Source organism: Phyllosticta capitalensis, assembly GCF_038381095.1.
Source record: "Phyllosticta capitalensis strain CBS 128856 chromosome Unknown BKA78scaffold_13, whole genome shotgun sequence".
Lineage (NCBI taxonomy): Eukaryota > Fungi > Ascomycota > Dothideomycetes > Botryosphaeriales > Phyllostictaceae > Phyllosticta > Phyllosticta capitalensis.
Window position 1 is genome coordinate 990206 of NW_027117451.1, and position 16120 is coordinate 1006325.

General features: G+C 55.4%; 9 protein-coding genes across 9 annotated transcripts; 2 read left to right on the forward strand and 7 right to left on the reverse strand.

Moving 5' to 3' along the window:
* Positions 1-8: 8 nt before the first annotated feature.
* BKA78DRAFT_357652 (uncharacterized protein) lies at positions 9-408 on the forward strand (the record flags this gene model as incomplete). Its single annotated transcript, XM_066892254.1, has 4 exons — positions 9-71; positions 135-149; positions 246-315; positions 371-408. 4 exons carry the CDS (start codon positions 9-11, stop codon positions 406-408), a joined length of 186 nt encoding a protein of 61 aa, XP_066738744.1.
* Positions 409-4745: 4337 nt separating this feature from the next.
* On the reverse strand, positions 4746-6172 carry BKA78DRAFT_62548 (uncharacterized protein). Its single transcript, XM_066893491.1, has 2 exons — positions 5158-6172; positions 4746-5081 (listed from the first exon to the last, which is right to left on the reverse strand). The coding sequence occupies exons 1-2, from the start codon at positions 6036-6038 to the stop codon at positions 5015-5017; spliced, it is 948 nt and encodes a 315-aa protein (XP_066738745.1). The 5' UTR covers positions 6039-6172; the 3' UTR covers positions 4746-5014.
* A 277-nt stretch (positions 6173-6449) lies between these two features.
* Positions 6450-6889, reverse strand: BKA78DRAFT_334232 (uncharacterized protein; the record flags this gene model as incomplete). Its single annotated transcript, XM_066890178.1, has 2 exons — positions 6450-6802; positions 6856-6889. 2 exons carry the CDS (start codon positions 6887-6889, stop codon positions 6450-6452), a joined length of 387 nt encoding a protein of 128 aa, XP_066738746.1.
* A 645-nt stretch (positions 6890-7534) lies between these two features.
* On the forward strand, positions 7535-7987 carry BKA78DRAFT_259482 (Tctex-1; the record flags this gene model as incomplete). Its single annotated transcript, XM_066885377.1, has 2 exons — positions 7535-7609; positions 7685-7987. Coding segments are annotated over 2 exons (378 nt in total), but the record flags the coding sequence as incomplete, so codon positions are not given.
* A 619-nt stretch (positions 7988-8606) lies between these two features.
* On the reverse strand, positions 8607-9516 carry BKA78DRAFT_357656 (uncharacterized protein; the record flags this gene model as incomplete). Its single annotated transcript, XM_066892255.1, has 2 exons — positions 8607-9426; positions 9482-9516. 2 exons carry the CDS (start codon positions 9514-9516, stop codon positions 8607-8609), a joined length of 855 nt encoding a protein of 284 aa, XP_066738748.1.
* Positions 9517-9699: 183 nt separating this feature from the next.
* BKA78DRAFT_62588 (uncharacterized protein) lies at positions 9700-10893 on the reverse strand. Its single transcript, XM_066893492.1, has one exon. The coding sequence runs from the start codon at positions 10756-10758 to the stop codon at positions 10000-10002; it is 759 nt and encodes a 252-aa protein (XP_066738749.1). The 5' UTR covers positions 10759-10893; the 3' UTR covers positions 9700-9999.
* Positions 10894-11710: 817 nt separating this feature from the next.
* On the reverse strand, positions 11711-12631 carry BKA78DRAFT_232471 (Alpha/Beta hydrolase protein; the record flags this gene model as incomplete). Its single annotated transcript, XM_066883797.1, has 1 exon — positions 11711-12631. A coding segment is annotated over one exon (921 nt), but the record flags the coding sequence as incomplete, so codon positions are not given.
* Positions 12632-13168: 537 nt separating this feature from the next.
* Positions 13169-14112, reverse strand: BKA78DRAFT_347944 (uncharacterized protein; the record flags this gene model as incomplete). The annotated part of the gene is made up of 3 exons (XM_066890573.1): positions 13169-13598; positions 13692-13904; positions 13952-14112. 3 exons carry the CDS (start codon positions 14110-14112, stop codon positions 13169-13171), a joined length of 804 nt encoding a protein of 267 aa, XP_066738751.1.
* Positions 14113-15266: 1154 nt separating this feature from the next.
* BKA78DRAFT_240883 (uncharacterized protein) lies at positions 15267-15557 on the reverse strand (the record flags this gene model as incomplete). Its single annotated transcript, XM_066883912.1, has 1 exon — positions 15267-15557. A coding segment is annotated over one exon (291 nt), but the record flags the coding sequence as incomplete, so codon positions are not given.
* Positions 15558-16120: the final 563 nt, after the last annotated feature.

Here is a 16120-nt window from a genome sequence, read left to right on the forward strand (position 1 = left end):
CTCTCGCCATGGCCCGCGGCAACCAGCGTGAAAAGGCTCGTGAAAAGAACCAAAAGGCTCAGGCCGGCGTCGTAAGTGCCCTCGAACATTCCGTCCACCCTGGCTTGCCGCTAACCACCCTCGCAATACTACAGAAGAACAAGAACAATGTACGTCTTTCGTCGATCAACCCTTCTAGGCCCGTCGCCTTCATTGCGCTGGCTCCCTAATCATCCTTCTTTTGCTCCCTCTAACGTGACCGCCAGATGTCCGGCGCCGAGTTCCAGCGCGCCAAAGAGGATGCGGCCTCCATCATGCGCGCCAAGCAAGCCGCCGGTACGTCGTCGTTCTCCTATTCCCATCATTTCCGCTCAACTGACGCCTCTACTAGCTGACGCCAAAAAGGCCGAAGCCGCAAAGAAGAAATGAAATGAGCCTCATAGTCATGTGCCGGCCGTCTCTCTTCTCCTTTCTCTTCTTGCTTTTTTCATCTCTTTCGACACCGTCAATCTTGGTTGGCGTCGGCGACGGAGCTGCGGAGTAGACTTGTTCTTGTTCATCGTCTTTGCTGCGCCTTGTCCCCCTGCATCTCAAGCGTAGGGGATTGACAAGTTATACCCCCCCTACCACCACCATACATACATACATGCGACTGCTTTTTCGCTTTGCAGACTCTTCTCCTATGTGGTGAACCCCCCTTTTGCGGTTGCCGGCATTGCTTTCGATGCTGAGACTGCGCCACGGTGCCACCGGCAGTCATGCCCGCCACTCTGCTCGTGCCACACGTCCGCCCATCTAGCGCCGCGGCCTCGCGTCGTGCATGAAGACGGACGATAATGAGAAGGCTTCCTGCCATCCGGCTAGGCACGCGCATCCTCCATCAAACTACCCAGAGCAGATCAAATCAGGCGCCAAGACAGCACTGCACCATTAACCAGAGCGACTCGTGCCTACAGCCAATGAGCGATGCGCAGCGACCGATTTTCCAGCCTGATCAGATCATCGTGCCTGACAACAGCCAACCGCCATGTGCCGCTCGGCGCACGACTCGAGGCGATAGACTCCAGACTCCAGACTCGAGAGCAGGGCAAGCGGCGACCGGGTGTGAGACAAAACTCTCAAAGAATCAGCGCAGCGTCTATCGCCCATGACCCGCCAAGCACTTGGTCGACAGTCAGCCAGCCTGGAACCCATCCAAACCCGCATCCGGTGCTCGACTGCTCGTTCCCCTTTCCAACCAACCGCACCGCAGCGAACTACCCTCGAGCTGGGCATGCTTCATCCCAGCACACTACCACCACCACCCCTCTCTCCTGGCAGAGGAGCCGGCCCGCCGTTCCCTGCTCCCGAGCAACGTCAAAATAAACTCTATTTGGACCTGTCTCGTTGACGTGTGCTGACTGTTTCTCCGCAAGTTTGCGACCCTCGCTGGCTCTCCTTCTTCTGCGCGCTGCGACAGACATTGTTTCTGAACGAGCGATTGATTGCACGTGTTGCACCGCGCGCCGATCGTGTGGGCGTCGACGACTCTGATCTCTGATGCTAGAGCTGTTGTTGATGTTGTGATTGTTTGGTGTGCGCTGCGGAAAGTTGACCGCAACACGCAGCATAGGTACAAGCAAGCTTTGCTTTGCTTTCGGCGGTAGGTAGTCATGACAACAAACCTTTCCTCGCCCTCCCTCTTCTTTTCTCTTCTCTTACTCACCCAAATCACCGACCTAGCACCCAGTCTCCGCGAACGGCCAAACCCATCCACTCAAAGCCATTCTACTATCAACCCATCCACCGCACCTGTCTCCATCAACCCCCTCCTCGCTCAACATCTCAGTCGTCCCTCCGCATCTTCTTACCCCAGATAGGTAAGCACGTAGATAGCTTACGCATCCCCCTTCCTCCGTCCCGCCAGATGTACAGTACAAGAGCGCAATCAATCCGTCACGCGAGACGAGCGCGCCGCCGCGGCTCGCGTCGCGTCGTGTCGCGGCGGGTGGGCGTCGAGAGAGCCAGCCGTAGATCGCGCGATCCGTTGACAGGCTCAGAACTGACGTCACACGCGCCAAAGCACAGTACGAGCCCCCTGTCGACCGCTCTGGTGGCCGTTGGAGGAGTTCGAAGGAGAAGTCATCGCACTCCCACTCCGTCGCCGGCCATCTCCCGTATGTAGGTGCACATGAACAGCCAGCTGCCTCCCAACCTACCTACCGATCGTCGCTCGGCACGTCACAGCGCCCCCGGGCGGGCGAGCCAAGCAACCAAAAGGTCGGCCGACAAGTAGACAGACAGACAGAGACGGCGGGACGGGTGATCGGCAGGCACGGCTGGTAAATGCGTTTTTTGGTCGTCGGATTGCCGAGCCGATTGATTATTGCTCTACCGTCGAACTGCCCGATAAACCCAGCAGACAGTATAGCAGGTAGGGAGGTAGAGAGGTAGGGAAGGTAGAAAACAGATCCATCCCCAAGCGACGGGACGAAGCGGTTCACTGGTTGCCTATTATTTGAGCCGTCTATCTGTTATCCGTCTGTCCGTCCGTCTTTTGCGCTCACAGAAACCTCCCATGTCAATTCTCTATAACACAGCGAGCGCAGTCTGCTGCGTACCCGCACACGTACCCAGACAGTCATCCAAGCGCAGCAGCATTTAGAGAGATACCCAGCTAGGCAAGGAGGCGTCGAGGAATGCTCTGTAGCTTGTCCAGCGTTCCTTTACATAGGTTAGTATAGTAGAGCGGCGGGACAAAAGGGAGCATATTCGTTGTATGTACAGCGCTGATTGTATCCCCTATCCCCCATCCCTTAACTCCTAACTCTCAACTCCTGACCCCCACCTCCTGATCAAAAGCTGCCGCATTCTCACACCCCGCTAGTGAAAGCTCTTTCCAACCAAACAACAGACCCTCTAGTCATGCATACATGTGCATATACTCAAGTACCACTACCACACGTCTCCATGTTTGTCTCCTTCTACACTGTGCGGCTTGCCACCTCAGTAAAGATACCTAATATCGCTGTATCCACACTCCCCCCTTCTTCTTCATTTCTGCTCACTCCGCTTTATCCCTTTCGCCTCGACCTTTCTCCCCTGCCCTGCCTGTATATTTATATGCCTACTTGACCACCTAAAAAATCTCTACTTCTTCACCTAAAAAATCTCTACTTCTTGAAGCAAAGAGCGCTTGACGGCACTGCACTGCTTGCGCCTATTCGAAGCAGCTATGACGCAAAGATGAAAAGACCATCGCATATGTAGACAGAGGCACAAACAAACGCTACTTTCATCCAGCTATGCCGTGCGCACCGACCGCACCAAGCTCCTCTATCCCATCCCTCCACATCTCAACCACAACCACAACCACAACCACAGCCATACCCCCAACCCCACCCACAGCGGGGAATCGCGCCAACGCAGTCTAACCACCAACTACCACCCCCTTATCGCCCCTCCCACAACCGCCTTCCCTCACTCCTCACTCCTCATCCCTCAACCACCCTTCGTCACCCATCAACCTCATTCACTCCTCAGCGGCCTGCCTACGCCATCACCCCCTCTCATCGCACTGTCCCACCTGCCTCTGCCTCCGCTCTTCCTCCGTTTGGGATTGTCTAACCGCTTCCAAAAGCTCCGTCAAGTGAGCCGCGTCGACGGGGTAAGGATTTGGTGGTGGATCGTGGGAGGGAGGGAAGTAAGGAGGAGGAGGAGGAGGGGGAGGAGGGGCAAAGGGGGGAGCGTGGTTAGGATGACGTGGAGGAGGATGAGGGGGGGGAAATGTGAACCAATTTGGGTGTATTCCATTCAGGTGTATTGGAGGAGGAAATGTAGGGCCCGCGTGTGGATGCATTGGAGGTGCGAAAGGAGGACCGCCGGGAACAGGATGCCCACTAGGCGGGAAAGGCGGAACAGCGTGATGGCCAGGATGTGGGAAAGAAGGCGGAACAGCGGGATGTCCAGGAGGCAGGAAAGGAGGAGGGTGAGGGGAAAACATCGCATCGTTTGGATGTGGATTCGCCGGGAAAGGGGGACCGCCAGGAACAGGACGTTGCAGAGGCAAGTCCTGTGGGTGCGCTGCGGGACGTCCAGGAGGCAGAAACGGGGGCGGGTGAGGGGAAAACATCCCTCCATTTGGATTTGAAATCACCGGAAACGGGGGACCGCCAGGAACAGGACGCTGCAGAGGCAAGACATGCGGAGGCGCTGCGGCATGTTGCAGGAGCAAGTTATCCGGAGGCGCTGCGGCATGTTGCAGGAGCAAGTTATCCGGAGGCGCTGCGGGATGTCCAGGAGGCAGGAACGGGGGAGGATAAGGGGAAAACGTCCCTCCATTTGCATTTATATTAGCCGGAAAACGTGGCGCAACCAGGTTTCCAGGAGGCGGGAAAGGAGGACCACCAGCAGCAGGGCGTTGCAGAAGCATGTCATGCGGAGGCGCTGCGCGATGTCCAGGGGGTATGAACGGCGGACCACCAGGAACAGGATGTTGCAGAGGCAAATCGTGCGGATGCACTGCGGGACGTCCAGGAGGTGGGAACGGCGGATCACCACGAACAGGACGTTGCAGAACCAAGTCATTTGGAGGCGCTGCGGGATGCCCAGGGGGCGGGAAAGGGGGACCGCCAGGAACAGGACGTTGCAAAATCAAGTCATGCGGAGGCGCTGCGGGATGCGCAGGATGTGGGAAAGGTGGAGCAACGTCGCGTCCTGTAGACGGAAGTGGCGAACCGCCGCAAACGCGGTGTTGCAGAGGCAAGTCATTTGGAGACGCTGGGGGACGTTGCAGAAGCAAGTCATTTGGAGGCGCTACGAGATGTCCAGGAGGTTGGAACGGCGGACCGCCAGGATGCTGAAGCGGCAAATCATGCGGATGCACTGCGGGACGTCCAGGAGGTGGAAAAGGGGGGCCGCCAGGAACAGGATGCTGCTGAGGCAAGTCATCCTGAGGCGCTACTGGGTGTCCTGGCGTCCGATTCCAAGTATCCGGCGGAGCGGTGGGAGGAAATGGATTCCCATTTTGCGGAGGCGCTCGCGGATGTATCGGATTCTATTCGTACAGTGGACCGCCGGCGTTCCGGTGCGCGGGTAGATTTAAGGTAGGGCCGTGTCCGTTGCTAGATTGCTGGTGTTAGTTCGTCCCATTCTCTGGGCACTGCCATAACGTCCGGATGGGAGACAGAGTGGACGTACGGCTGGTGTGGTTGATTGAGGCCCGGCTGACCAGCTTGTCGTCTCCCGCGGGCAGGTTCAGGAGGTTCCTGGGCATCAGGTTCGTTACCCTTCCTCCTCTTCCGCCGAGGCGGAGGCTCAGGCACCTCTCTAATCTCTATCAAAGCCCGGCTACCAGGCTGCGACTGCAGAGCGAGGCTCTCCTCCAACGAGATAGTTGGCCAGCCCGGCGGCGGCGCCGCCCTCTCTTCTGCGGCTTCCCTCTCACGCTTGACCTCATTGAGGCGCGCGATGTTGGCTTCGACCTGCGCGCGAAAGGCGGGCGTCATTGGCTGCGTCTCGCGGACTGCCGTGAGCGAAGCGGAACGGAGGATGGTGAGGTACGTTGTGTCCGTGCCTCTGTTTCCGCCATCGCCTGTGCCGTTGCCGGTGCCAGGCTGTTGTGCTTGGGGCGGCCGAGCTGGACGGATTGGGGCGGTCGACTGAGGGGGAGCTTGCGTACGGTGGTGCGGAGGTACGGCGGGACGAATCTGGTTGTTGGCGAACGGGGCTTGCCGGGCGTTGTTTTCGCGGAGCGCTGGGTGCAGGTAACGCTGTTCGCCTGGTGCAGCGCACCCGATGGGATAGGCTGTTCGATTTGCGGGAAGATTGGGGTTTCTGCGAGGAGTGCGTGGTGGTGTTTCCATAGCTGCGATGCTCCTGAAGAGGTGTCTGTGGTGTTGTATAACGTTGATGAAAATGAACGGTGTCTTTGAGTACGATCCAACTTGAAAAGTGCTAGAGAATGTCAAATCTTGGTTGAAAGAGTGAATAGTGATGGCGAATATGGTGTTGTAAAGTCGAGTGGGTGAGATTGTCCATTGTATCCATGAGGCCTGGCTTTGACCTTGTGACTGCCTCATGGCGAGGTTCGCGCGACTGCCTCATGCCTTTTCAAGCAAATGACTAGAAATGGAAGGCTTCACTGTCTCTATTCCGGCTTTTGTCTTATCGTCTATCGGCCTGAGATGTTCTTCAGTCAGTTCCATTGAGCAACGTCGGCTCAAGTGCCTATTTGTGCAGTCCAAAATTGGGTGGAATAGAGACATCTTATTGACAGACTTCCTATCCAACTGCGAATCAGCAAACTGTCGTTGAAATCTATGATGTTTTGGGAATTCAAAAAGAACAATGTACAGCGAATCCAAACTGGTCCAACTCCTCACCAACTCCTCGCCTCGCATGGCACGCGCCTGTCTTGGTCACTTTTTTACCCTTTACTCTGCAACATATCCACAGTCAGTCTTGACTCAGGGTCCCACTCAACAATCCATCTATTTGTGCGAGCCACCAGCGCCCGTCACCCGCAGTATGAAGTTGACGACAACGGCCGCCAGCAGAGCAATCGCCAGCACCGTAGGACCGAATCGGTCATCGAAGCCGCTCTGGCCGCGCTGCCGGATACTCTTGGCGCGCCAGTGGAAGGTGACGAGGGCGTACAGCATGGCCGCCATGGCGACAAGCGTGAAGAGACCGGCGCTGATTTGGCCGACCTTGTCACCAAAGTTGAGGAGGCCGACGGCGAGGCCGCCCAGGATGACGGTGAAGTTGAGCCATGACAGAAAGGTGCGCTCGTTGGCGAAGAAGACTTTGGGCTCGACGCGCGTGGGGAGCGCGATGCGCTTGCCTGGGGTCGTGGTCAGCGCGGGGCTCGATATTGCTGCTGCTGCGGTGCCTTACCCGGGGCGGTCTGGAGGAGAGGCTGGCTCGACATTGTGATGATATCCCGGAGATTCCCTGGGGATCGTGCGCGGGACGGCTCTGGGGCGTGCGGTAAAGGGCAGACGTTGAGATGACGGCGCAGAGGTTGTGGCTGAGCTGGCGGAGTGAAGATACGGCCTGGCCAGGCGACTGAAGCGTGTAGAAGATGTGTGCGAGAAGTTTTTCTGGTGGATGCGGCGGGGTGACGATGTGAAGAGAGTAGAGTTGACGCCGCACGAGGATGGGAATGGCGACGGTGATTGGGTGGTTGGGTTCCCCCCACGCCGGGGCCCGGAGCTGGCTCAGCGGCGGAGGACTCGATGACTTCCGTGTGTGGCTTTCCCGTCGCTCCGCAACCGTCACTTCAAGCCAGCAGCTCCTGATAGCACAACACCAACATCCCGACTCCCTGTCTGCCGCAAAAACACTTGCCAAACATCCTCCTGGCCCCCATCACCTACCGCTGCCAAAACATCTGCAAACTCTATCACTCACAATGGCTGCCCCTGTAAGACCTGTCTTGGTTCCATCATCTCCTATTCTAGCTACTAACCATCTGTGTAGCCCGTTTCTGAAACCCGCCTGAAGCAAATTGCTACCGACGTACGTCAACCCGTCCATCCTTCTGTCCCTCCGCGCTGACGAGAATCCCCACCAGGCCTGCGATGCCGCCATTGGCAAGGCAGAGAGCTACGTCCACGCATCGACGGCCGAGTGGAACGAGACGATAATTGTACGTCCTGCGCCCCGACGACCGACACGTGCCTTTGCCCCTGCTTCTCTTCCGGCAAACTAACATCATCCGCAGAACTCGATCCTCAAGTCGCTCATCAGCGAGACGTCGACGGGCCCCAACAACCAGCCGCCGTTCAAGTACGCCATCAACAGCACCATCATCCAGCACGCCCCCACCTTCAGCCGGACCGCCGACAACAGCGACTCGACCGAGGACGCCGCCGCGACCCTCGCCAAGGTCGGCCGCCGCGGCATGCACAGCGCCGCCGGCGCCTACTGGAACAACGAAAAGGACGGCATGTGGAGCTACAAGTACGAGGGCGGCGACAAGAAGGGCCTCGACGTCGTCATCAACATCATGTGGATCGCCATCTAAACAGACCGTTGTCGACTTTGGACACCGCACCCACCGCCGACACTTTGCAGAGCGAGCGCGTATCTAGAATGGAAAGATTTGGGGATCATTTGGGGCTATTCTTGGCATATACTCTTGTGCAGTTGGTGTAGAGCATCCTCTTGTGCTGGTAGGAGCTTGGAGTCGGTCCGCCGTGCGGGGATGAAGGCTGCTGCGCTTTTTGGATCTTTTGTGCTGCTGCTCTCTGCGGCTTCATCTGGAAAATCAAACTGGCGTCTGGACAGGGTTTGTGCATTGGAAACTGAAATGGTAAAGCCCTAGGGCATTTTTCTTTACTACCGTCAATCAAGCTAGCGCTGGGATTGCACTACTGCCGGAGCAAAACATGTCTCCGCTGTCATTCTGCAGATCTGTACAACCAGTCACGCCCTCTTCGTCAGCCGACACGCGCCGCCGGATTCGGATTCAGACAGACCCAGGCACTTCCATCTTGTGGAAAACAGTAGCTGATAACGTCTCGGACTTTTCGTGCTGGTTATGGCATTCTACATAACAGGGCCCTTCCTACACAACAACACAACAGACTCCTGGGTCTTCTGCCACGCAATTTCCTGACCAATTGACTGTCTGTTATACTTCCTCAGCGGCCTTTCCTCAACTCCTCATTCTCCTTCTTCAGTTTCTCGATCTCGACCGTCAGGTCTACGATTGTGGCCCTCATTGATGCCGGGTAACCGTTCCTCAAGTAATCAACGTTGCCGCGTTGCGACGTTTGCTCATCCATCAAAGCGGTGATCTGCGAGAGTCTGGCAGTAGTGCGGATATTGTTCAGTAACTCGTCTCCAAGGCCAGATCGTCGGGCGCTGAGGGATGCTTCGACCGCTGCTATGAAGTCGGCCGGAAACTGGTTGATTTCATCAATGTGCGCCGGTTCCAGGATGTCGAGGCGACCTGAGAGGATGCTATCGACGAAAGCTTCGACAAACATCTCGCAAAGGGGTGCGTCGTCCGGGACGTTGTCAAAGACCCTGGTGACGGTGGTCGCGGTGGGAAAGCGTGCCAGCTCATGGTTCTTATACTCCTCGAAGCGCTCGGTGAACATGTGGGCCACTCCCACGGCTAGCTCATCAACCAGGTACATCATCGCAAAGACGTAAATGCTGCTCATCTGGAGGTCCCACTCGACCTCGCCGTTCTGGTTGTGGTTGCTGTAGAGGTCGTCTGAAAACGCCAATTTGAATATATCGGCCGAGCGACCATTCTCGAGGAAGTCGAGGATGAGACGAAAGACTTCCACGTCGGTATCTTCCAGAACCATGAAGCGTTCTTTTCCTTCGATGAATCCGCTTTCGAAGGCTTTTTTGAAGAACAGCGATGCATTGCTGAGGAGACTCAATTTGACGCGGAATAGTTCGTAGTGCGCTCCAACCATCAGTGTCACGAAGTCCTCATGATCTTCGCTGAAGGCTTTGTCAGGACATTTCGATGGTCATTCTTGACATTGTGGGCACCTACCTGGCATCTTGCTCAGCCACACCAGTGTTCGACATCTCCCTATGCGCCTTCGTCGGCCCTCTACAGAGCTTTTCCGCTTGAGCTGTCAGGCTGATGTTGGTGTTCCTCTGCGAGCAAAATTCTGTGAGTGTGTTAGAAGAGAGGGAAAGCGGGAAAACACTGCTGACAATACTTGCCAGTAGGCTCGGGCGAAACTGCACAAAGGTCGAGATAGAAAGCAGCTTCCAAACCCACTGAAATTCAAAAGAAGGATTAGCTGAAAGTCTGTTGTGGGTGTAGAGGAGAGATGGAGGCGAGACGCAGCTCAAGGAAAGAGCAGCACCTGTCTGCCCGCTAGCCTAATCGGGACGACCTGCCAAACGACTTGTACAAGCACCTCTAAACTTCCACAATATTCCAAACTTCGCTACAAGATCAAGTTCGCAGCGTCTGAATTGCGCCCGCCGTCATTCTGTGCTATACAATCATTCTCGGCTACAGTCTATCACGCCCCTCCTTGGCTGCGTCCATTTCCTCCATCAGCCAAGACGTTTTTCCAGTTCCTCCATCTTCTTCCTCAGCCCATAATTCTGCTGGGCAAGATCCTCTTTCTCCTTTCCCAGGTCCTCATTCTTCGTCCTCAAGTCGTTGTTTTCGACTGTCAATTCGGTCATCTTGGCTTCCATAGCTGCCGTGGCTTTTGCTTCTTCGTCCAATTTGTACGCAAGAAAGTCCGTGTAACTCCTGTCGTTGGCCTTTGTCGGATCGATTATTCTGGAGAGGTCTCTGCTGGTGCAGACAATGTGCACCAACTGGTCTTCAAGCGCGGATCTTCGGAATTTGAGGGCTTCCAAGACTGGGGTAGTGAATCCGGATGGCAGTCCTCGAAGAGATTCATCATGCGGGCGGATGACGCGACGCTGCGAATTCAGCGGTCTCACAAAAGCGTCGATGAACTTCTTGCGGAGAGGTGAGTCGTCCGGGATTTCGTTGAAGATCCGGGAAACTGTGGCTGCGGTGGGGAAGTCCCGGAGCTTGCCACTCTCATACCTCTTCAAGCGTTCGCCGAAACTTTGAAGAGACTTAGCCGCCACGGAATCCAGCATGTAAATGACGCTGAAGACGTAAATGCTGCTCATGTAATAGTCCCAAGCGAACTCCTTGACTCCCAGGTAGTTCCCGCTTCTCATGAAACCATCCCCGCCTGAGTAGTCGTCCAAACACGGATCCAGTCTGCCCGTTTCTAGGAAATCCAGGATGAAGTCGAACACGTTGTCATCAGTATCTTCCAGTCTCATCAGCTTCTCCTTGCCTTCCTTGAAGTCGCTTCTGAAGGCAACTCGAAAGAAGTCGGACGCGTTGCTGAGAAGGTTGAGTTCGACGGTGAATAGCGTCTGGTATCTTCCCACCAAGATTGTGACAAATTCTGACTCATCGTCGCTAGAGAATGCTTTCAGCACACTGCGTTGATCCACATTGGTAGCGGGAGCTCATACCTGGAATTCAGCTCAGATTGCGTAGCGTCCGACTCTGATGCTGACATCTTCCTGATGTCTTCGTCCTACTCGCTATATACTTTTGGACTGTTCTCGACAATCGGAGAAATTCTTTAGGCCTGTTAGGAGAGAGGAAAAGAGGAGAAATACTGGTAACAGTACTTGCCAAGAGGTTCGGGTGCCTGCTGCAACAAGGACGAGCGTCGCTGACATTCAGTAGAAGAGCAGAGCTTTCAAAATCCACGGAATCTCAAAACTTGTCGCGGGCTGTCCGTAGAAGAGACATGGAAGCGAGACGCAGCTCAAGGAAAGAGCAAGAGCAGCACCTACACTAGCCGCTAGCCTAATTGGGACGACCTGCCAAACGACTTGTCCAAGCACCTCCAAGGCCTGGTAGCAAAGTTCGCAGCACAAGTAGCTACGACTACTCCCTGTAACTCGACGCAAAGGACTTGGTGAATTCCAGTACTAAAGAGCGCAAGGCGTTTGAATGCTCCCTGCCTGCCTGCGCGCACACTTTGACATGGGAGTTTTCCACTGCTCCATGGCCGCGTCTACTCGGCTTTCAAATCCACGGAAGGTCAACAAAGCGATTAGCCAATATTTGTTGTGAGCTGTAGAAGAGTTGAAGAGCTCAATAAAGAGCAGGAGCAGCACTTGCACTGCTGGCTAAATGCATTACTGATTGGGACGCAGATGGTCATGAACTTCCAGACCAATTTTCGACCTCAACAACACACTATTCATCTACAAGTCAAATCCCCTCGCAAAACCCAACAAACCGCTCCCAAAACGGAGCAAACAGATCCGGCCGCTCCCAAAACGGCGCATGTCCCAACCCCTCCATGCGATACGCCTTGCCCTCCCACAGGTTCTTATACGCAATCCCATCCAGATAGTCCAGGTTGACAAACGGCTCCGCGCCGCCATTGACCACGGCAATAGGGACATCGCTCTCCTCGCAAAGCTTGCGCTGATCGACGCCTCGCGCTTCTTTGAACGCCGCAAACATGATACGCCGCGCGCGCCCATCTGTCCGCTTCGCTGCGTCGCGGATCCACGCCTCGTGCGGTTGCCCAATGGCTTCGAAGGGGAATGTGTCAAAGGCTTCGGCCGGCCAGGTTTCCAGCTCGGCCAGCAACATGTGGTCCTCGTCCTCGTCCTCTTCGTCAGCTTTCTTCTCCTTCTCCGGGCTCGCGCCCTCTTCGTCCTTGGGCACCTCATGAATAAAGCCTGCGGCCACCTGCTCCTCTCCCAGCGCCGGCGGCGTACCCACAATCATGATGCCCTTGACCCAGCGCTTCGGGCTCGCAGTCGCATCGGCCGCTTTCTCGCGCGCCATGCGCGCTTCGTCTGCTGCCACCATCTCCAGCGCTACGTGCCCGCCCAGACTCCAGCCCATGACGACGACGCCCCCGCGCTCGTTCGTTGGGGGCAGGACCCCCATTGCGTGCAGCGCTTCGAGCGCCGCGGCCGCGTAGCCGGCTTGCGTGTAGCTGGTCTCGGGATCGGGCGCGTCGGTTGAGGCGCCGTGGCCGGGGAGGTCGAGGAGGAGGGAGCGGTGTGCTACAATGGATGAGGGAGGAGACTGTGTGATGGTGTGAGAGAGGAGCCGGTGGAAGGACTGGCTGCAGGAGGAGTTGCCGTGGATGTTGAGGAGCGTGAGCTTGGAGTTGCTGGATTCGTTTGGTGGGTGCGAGGATATGTGCAAAGTCCCGTGGGTGATGGCGATGTCGTGGTGGCTCAGTGGGGGATTGGAGGATTCCGGGTACGTGAAGGGCATTTTGGCGACGGGCGAAATTGACGAGGGCGAGACTGGCGCAGCGAGAGGATTTGATATCGATGTACAACGTGGGGAGTGGAAGAACAGTGTCTTCAGATGCTGATGCTGGCAATGGCGTGGTGAATGGTCCAAGGCACCCGTCCTCAAGCGATCAAATCAATAGCTTCCTTGCTCTTTCTGGACCGGGAATTCACGCAGTAGCAAATGGTATGTCCATGCACCTAGAAGGTGATTGTGGAAGAAAGAGCTCAGTAAGGTACCTCGCCCCTCATATATCTCGCGAACCCCTGTCCACCTAACGCGCGCTCGAGTTGCGTCACATCAGCAACCCCACCTTTGCAATCGGGTATGTTCCTTTGCGCCGTGCTTCCTGATAGACCCCACCGGATTTGGATGTCGAGATTCCTGGTTCAGAACGCGTCCATCTCTTCATGGTGAGACTGTACCGGGAGTGTGAAGTGGGATAGGCCGGGGTCGAAGGTCAAATCGAAGAGGGGAACGAGCAGTTTCCTTTGATTCTGCCTTAGCGGAGGATCGAGGGGACGCTGAGGCGCTAGAAGCGCCGGAACGCTTCTTCAGCTTGTCTGAAAACTTGAGCATGCACTTCAAAGCAAAGCTCTGAGGCAACTCGTTGTAAAGCTTCTTGTCGATAGCCGACGCCAAGAGAGGGTCCCAGTGGTTGGAAAACCGCTCGACAAAGAGCTGACAGAGCGACGCATCTTCGCGAACATTTTTAAAGACCCTCATGATTGTTATCGCCCGCGGGTAGCTCGTGTTGGATCGGTAGCGCTCGCGGTAGCAGCAATGGATGTCCTTTGCCAGCTGCTCGATGAGGTAGACCTCCGCGAAGATGTAGGCGCTGCTCATGAGGTATTCCCACAGCAGCTCGACGTCGTTCCCGTCGGCGTCCTGGATCTTCTCGTGCTTTCAATCTGCGTCGACCTTGACTGACGGCAGCTCCCGCGTGTAGATCCAATGGCCGATGATCTTGAACACCTCTGGCTCCACGTCGGCGAGCTTCATCTTCCTTTCCTTTCCCTCTTTGAAGTCGCCCTTGAAAGCTTTGACGAAGAATTGTGAGACCTCGGACAGGACGCTCTTGTGCATGCGGAACACTCTGCCTTCTTCGCCGACTTCGATTGTCACGATTTCCTGGTCGCCTTCCCTGTAGGAGGTCAGCATGTTGTTGTTTGTGTCAGAGAAGGCACGCACAAGGCGTTGGGTGGATATCTCTCCTCCATTCTACTCATTTGGAGAAAACTGGGAGGACCGGGACTGGGAGGAGCCAACTTGAGTCCCCTGAATTTGCGCTCGGCAGCGGTGAATTTGGGACCCCTGTGAAACCTGGATGCAGAATCATCGAGAGAAAACATGGTGTGTCACCTGTAAAGGTGAGTGGTCAGCGCGACTACTGACATGAAGAGGTGAGTTGAACCAGAAGCTGCTCGTCGAAATTACGGGTGGATGATCTGCGATTGCTTGAGGTTTTGGAGCCGAGTTGGCTCAGAACGGTTTTTGCCAAAGGGAGGAAGAATTTGTGTGTTTGTCATTCACCCGGCGGCCTGAGGTGCTGTGAAGACCCAGGGCCAGCTTCAAGTCCTGCAACGGTGGCTCCCACTGACTTGCAGCTCCTGCTTTAGCCTTTTTCTTCTTTGCTTCTAACACTTGTTTCGAAAATCACCAACAGTACTAGAATAGCAGGAAGAAAGCTCCCAATGATGTTTCTCATTGAATTTATATGACTGCCCCGCCCCCTCACCTCATTGCAATCAATCTCTGTCTTTATTCTCTCCCTCGCTCCCGTCGCATATAGCCACATGCGTCATGGCACCAATTCCAGTACTGCCGGCCTTTTCCGATCTATTTCCGCATGCCATGGCCTCCCTTTTTGAGACTTTTGCCCTGCGGCATTCATGTCGTGTTCGGTAAGACGTACCGGTTGTGATAGCAGCAGTTTCGGGATTGAGTTTGGCTACGGAGAGTCGCCAAAAACCCTGGGAAGGGTAAGTGGCATGGCTGGACTTCTGTTCCTTCTAGTCGCAGATCTGTCGAAGTCTGGAATCAGGTAGGGCGGAATGCCGGGTGGGCTTCTTGTTCTAGTTGGAGAAGTGCCGGAGTCCTGGTTACCCGTTCTGCCACGCTCAGTCATATTTTCGAGTCCTGAAAACGCTGAGCCCGACGGGGCATAGAAATGACCTTCCTTGAGAGCAACCTTCTGTGATTGAATCTCATCGCGACGCTTCGCCAGGGCTTCGATTGCGAGCAGGGCAAAGTTGAGCGGCAGCTGCTGAAAAAGCTGATCATCGATGCTCTCGTTGGTGTTGGGCTTCCAGTGGTGCGAAAACCTTTCCAGAAACAGCTTGCAGAGTCCAGAATCTTCAGGGACGCTATTAAAGACTCGGATGATGGTGGCCATATTTGGATAACCGTTCGCCGTGGGTATCAGCATGGATCTTTTGAAGCGCATGCTGAACGACCACTCAATCTTCGATGGCAGCCCGTGGATAAAGTACATCTTGGCAAAGACGTACGCGCCGCTCATGAGAAAGTCCCACTCCAGTTCTGTGTTACCTTCGTCGTCGGTCTTGATCTTGTTCTTCAATTCGCCATTGAAGGTATCAGGCAGCCGTTCGGTGTAGAGGTATTGCATGACGACCTTGAAGACATCCTCTTCTGTTTCTTCTAACACCACAACTTGTTCCTTGCCCTCTTTGAAGTTGCCCTGAAAGGCACGCATGAAGAACTCGGACTTGTTGCAGATGATGTCTTTGTGTATGAGGAAAACTTTGTGGAGCGGGCCGACTTTCAGCGTCACGAAGCTCTGCTCGCTCTCGCTGGGTGAGCCTCGTCAGTGATGGCTTGTTGTAGATCGCTAGAGTACTTACGCAGCATTGGGAGGCTTATCCTCCATTCTGCTGGTAGGAGGGTGGGGACTTGTAGGCAGGTATTTCCTAGATACGTTCCGTCGTGAAGAATATCGTCCGAGATCCGCGGTTGGCTGCGACGCGGTCAGAAAGGAAGACACATTCTGGGGATATGTACCCACCGATCTTAGCCGGTTTCGCTGCTCAACTCAAGCGGCTCTCCAGTGAGTTCCTAGAGTTTCGCTCGGGCAATACGCAAAGGTTCAAGCGGAAGTATTGATCGGAGGCAGAAAGGATTGCTATCAGAGCCGGCGCGGCTCTCAAAGAGGATGATCAAGAGGCGGCGTGGCTGTGGCTTTTGGTGTGGGAAAAAGCCGAGCTTCGAGGGAGCGGGTCAAAAAGTTTTGACCTGGAGTGGTGAAATTTTGGGGGAGGAGGAGGAGTTTGTAGTTTTAGCAGCCTGAGAAAGGATGTGTGTATCTGCACACAGCCGCTAGCCCGATTCGGAACCACCAAA